We start from the raw sequence: 3,407 nt of genomic DNA, 5'->3' as shown, positions 1-3,407 counted from the left end.
TGCAATAAGGATGCCGGTATGGCTATGCGGGTGGTTTGTCCATAGTCTTGAACAAGAATGAAATCAAGAAAAACGATAAAGTCACGGGTACGCTCACCGCTCGCAGTATGTAACTGCTGGGCCGGGTGGACGGCGTGGGAAGCAGACGATCGATTGGCGGGAAGCGGCTGCGGCGTCCGTCGGGTGATTCACAACTCGTGCTACCGGGCTGGGTTGATAATGGGTACGGACGGCGGGCGAGAAAGACGATCGGAGGGCACTAAATTACAGGATTTGGCCGCAACTATCCTAGTTTTGGTTGGAGACGGGTCGTTTGGGGCAGATGTAGGCTTTGTGGGCACTACGGCAGTAGGGGCAGGTGTGGATGAAGGGGCAATCCGCTCGCAGACATTTTCCATTTTGGCGATGGAATGGAAAGCAATAGCTCCTGGGGATGTCTCGGGGACGGGCTGCTGCGGATTGTCGGGAGGCGGAGGCGGATGGGCGGACAGCCTGGGACGCAGGCTGGGGGCGGGCAACCTGAAAGGGCGTAGTGAATGCGTCAATGTAAAGCTGGAGGTGTGGGGAGTTCCACGGTGTGTGTGTGGATGACTGGCGGTATGAACGGAAAGCCTCGTCGTATCGGAGCCAGTTAGCCCCCCTGGAAGCCATGGTTCTAATGAGATGCTGATAAGACACTAGTGCCGAAGTAGCAGCGGGGTGACGTTGAATGTAAATATAATGATAGACCAGGAACGCATCGGTCCACTGGTCGAGGGTCAAAGGTGTCTTGTTCTGAACCTGTCGGTTGGCCAAGGTCAGGATAGGAGCCGCATCCACATCCGTTAGAGAGACTGTGTACTGCGGGGTAATGTTTTGGTTTGGCAACAACTGGCGCAGATCAAGGTACTTGTCGGCCCAGATTTTTTCTTTGAGGGGGGCAGAGACCCCAGAGTCGAGTGGGAGGTGGATGGAAGGGGTGGTAGTGGATGCAGCTAAACCTAAACCTTGGCCCGCCGGCAGAAAAGAATTAGCTGCAGGATTTAACAGGCTAGAATGACCAGGATTACCCAGAATAGCGGCAGCAAGGGCGTTCCTTTGCAGATCCAAGGTGGCTGGAGGTAAGGCCAGTGCGGAGACGGCGGCAGGAACAGTCTGCGTCGTTGATGAGATGGCAGGGGGTACGCTGAGAGCAGTGGTGACAGAAGAAATCGGTGTCGTAGAGGTGACGGCTGGTGTAGTTGAGGTAGTGGGTTGGCTGTGAACTACCGTTGATGTCGTGGTGGTAGAGCTGACGACAACGGGCGGGGTTGGCGTCGTGGTGACAACGGGGGATGTGGTGACCACAGGTGCAGGGGCTGAGGTGACCACTGGAGCGACGGTTGTGTTCGTGCGACGTGGTGGCTGCTTCCGCTTCTTTGGGGGGTTGTCTTTGCGAGGCTGTTTAGGCGGTTTGGGCGCCTTCTCTGTCGTCTTGCGCTTGGGCGGCATGTCTAAAAACTCATAAGAAAAGGTAGTTAGGGAGGTAGTAGCCCGGGACACATTTGGGACACATCTGTGACAAAGCCGCTCAAGCTGTGCAAGATCGGTGGGAAGCCCAAGTCACGGGGTATACTAGAAGACAAATAAACATCAAACTGATAAAATTAGCAAGGTATTGCTCAGGTATAACATAGTAATGAGTGGATAGGTTATTACTGTAGGTATCAGAACATGCACAAGGGACAACGTTCAAAAACAAACCTAGAGGGGAATCACACCCCGAAATAGGGGATAAATGCTGGGCGTAACAGGGCCAACGCTCACGGCAGATTATGGAATAAGGCAAAATTAGCTCCAAAACTGGCAAAAGAGGAACGTCGGGAACTTAGATACGTTCAACTTAAACTGGTAACAGTAAGAGAGCAGGACAGAGCGAAGCCAGGAACACACGCGGAAGGAGCACAACAGAGTGAAAATGGTCTAATAGGAGCCAAACAATAGGGGAAAAGCTGTAAGACTTGAGCATGATAACATGTACAATGGTCGCAACATATAGGACAATAGATGAGCGCAACAGTAACAGTATGTTCGTAATACAGAGCAGAATGACAAGAACGCTCTAAAACTTGAGCGTAACAATTTGTACAATGCTCGTAACAAGTAGTGCGCCAGTTTTACAGATCCTCTGAGACCAGGGATAACGTTTTATATGAAACCCACATGTACAGTTTACGCCATCCACTTCTTTACGTTGTTGGTTGTGGTCTATCGCCACAAACGAAAAGTCTCGGCAAAACTTTGTTTACCTTTTAAATCCTATCTGCACGACACGATATGTACAGTAGTATCAGCTTCTCAACTGTCCGATAGAAGTGTTAGATGGTGTTGCTTTTTGGGGGGTGGACGGGGATAGCGAATCTTTGTATGAACATTGCCCAATGTCATAAGTTATGTTAAACTAAGTGAACATAAAGGTAGTTCCGTAAAACCTGTTGTGTATGAATAAAAGATGACAATGTCTGCTGAGTAGAGATTATTCGAGGCCATCATTGTCCACTGGCGAATGCAGCACTCCGTAGTACATTATACGACTGACTTTCTACTAATAGAAATTTGACTGTGCGATACGATTTCCATTTAAGAGTGAAACATACAATTGTTTAAATACAGAAAATACGAATTTTCAACGCAGCAAATTCTAGGCGGTTTGATATTGACACCGGATGTCGTTTACCACAAAAAATGTCACTACCAGGCACAACGCTCTGGTCGGAGATAGCGATACTGTGTGTGTGTGTGACTCAGAGGATGCTGAGTCATTCACTTCCCTCCTAGCTGGAGCACAAGCAACAGCAAAGCTTGTGTCTCTCGCAGTCTAGAAGTTACAAAGACGATTTGCCACCCACCCGCCCCGCACCTCCGTGCCAAAATTCTTGCCTCTCGAAATAACTAATTGCCACCTCGGCCGCTCACGTAGTGTCGTTGTGGTCATTACAAGAGGCTTTTCCATCTAGACAGTCTTCGCTCAAATTCTACACCGTTTCTATCCTCTGCTCTTTCATTCTGAACATTCCGAACACATTTTTACACACACCGAAGAATCTTTACTTTACTCTCCTACTTATTGCGCTCCAGCGCTCCAGCGTTTCTATCATTGTTACGCTCAAGTTCTAGAGCGTTTATATCATTATGCTCTGTCTCCGTTACAAGCATCTTACATATTGTTACGCTCAAGTATTAGAGCGTTTTATCATTACGCTCTGTCTCCGTTACAAGCATCTTACATATTGTTACGCTCAAGTATTAGAGCGTTTTATCATTATGCTCTGTCTCCGTTACAAGCATTGTACATATTGTTACGCTCAAGTGTAGAGCGTTTTTATCATTATGCCTCGTCTACGTTACGAGCATTGTACATGTTGTTACGCTCAAGTTTTAGAGCGTTT

At 48.5% G+C, this 3,407-nt stretch overlaps 1 protein-coding gene across 1 annotated transcript; it reads right to left on the bottom strand.

Moving 5' to 3' along the window:
- Nucleotides 1-260: 260 nt before the first annotated feature.
- LOC118408348 (mucin-5AC-like) lies at nt 261-2,114 on the bottom strand. Its single transcript, XM_035809051.1, has one exon. The coding sequence runs from the start codon at nt 1,468-1,470 to the stop codon at nt 289-291; it is 1,182 nt and encodes a 393-aa protein (XP_035664944.1). The 5' UTR covers nt 1,471-2,114; the 3' UTR covers nt 261-288.
- Nucleotides 2,115-3,407: the final 1,293 nt, after the last annotated feature.

Source organism: Branchiostoma floridae, unplaced genomic scaffold (assembly GCF_000003815.2).
Source record: "Branchiostoma floridae strain S238N-H82 unplaced genomic scaffold, Bfl_VNyyK Sc7u5tJ_1577, whole genome shotgun sequence".
Taxonomy (NCBI): Eukaryota; Metazoa; Chordata; class Leptocardii; order Amphioxiformes; family Branchiostomatidae; genus Branchiostoma; species Branchiostoma floridae.
The sequence above is the reverse complement of the archived record's forward strand: the minus strand, read 5'-3'. Positions and strand labels throughout refer to the sequence as shown.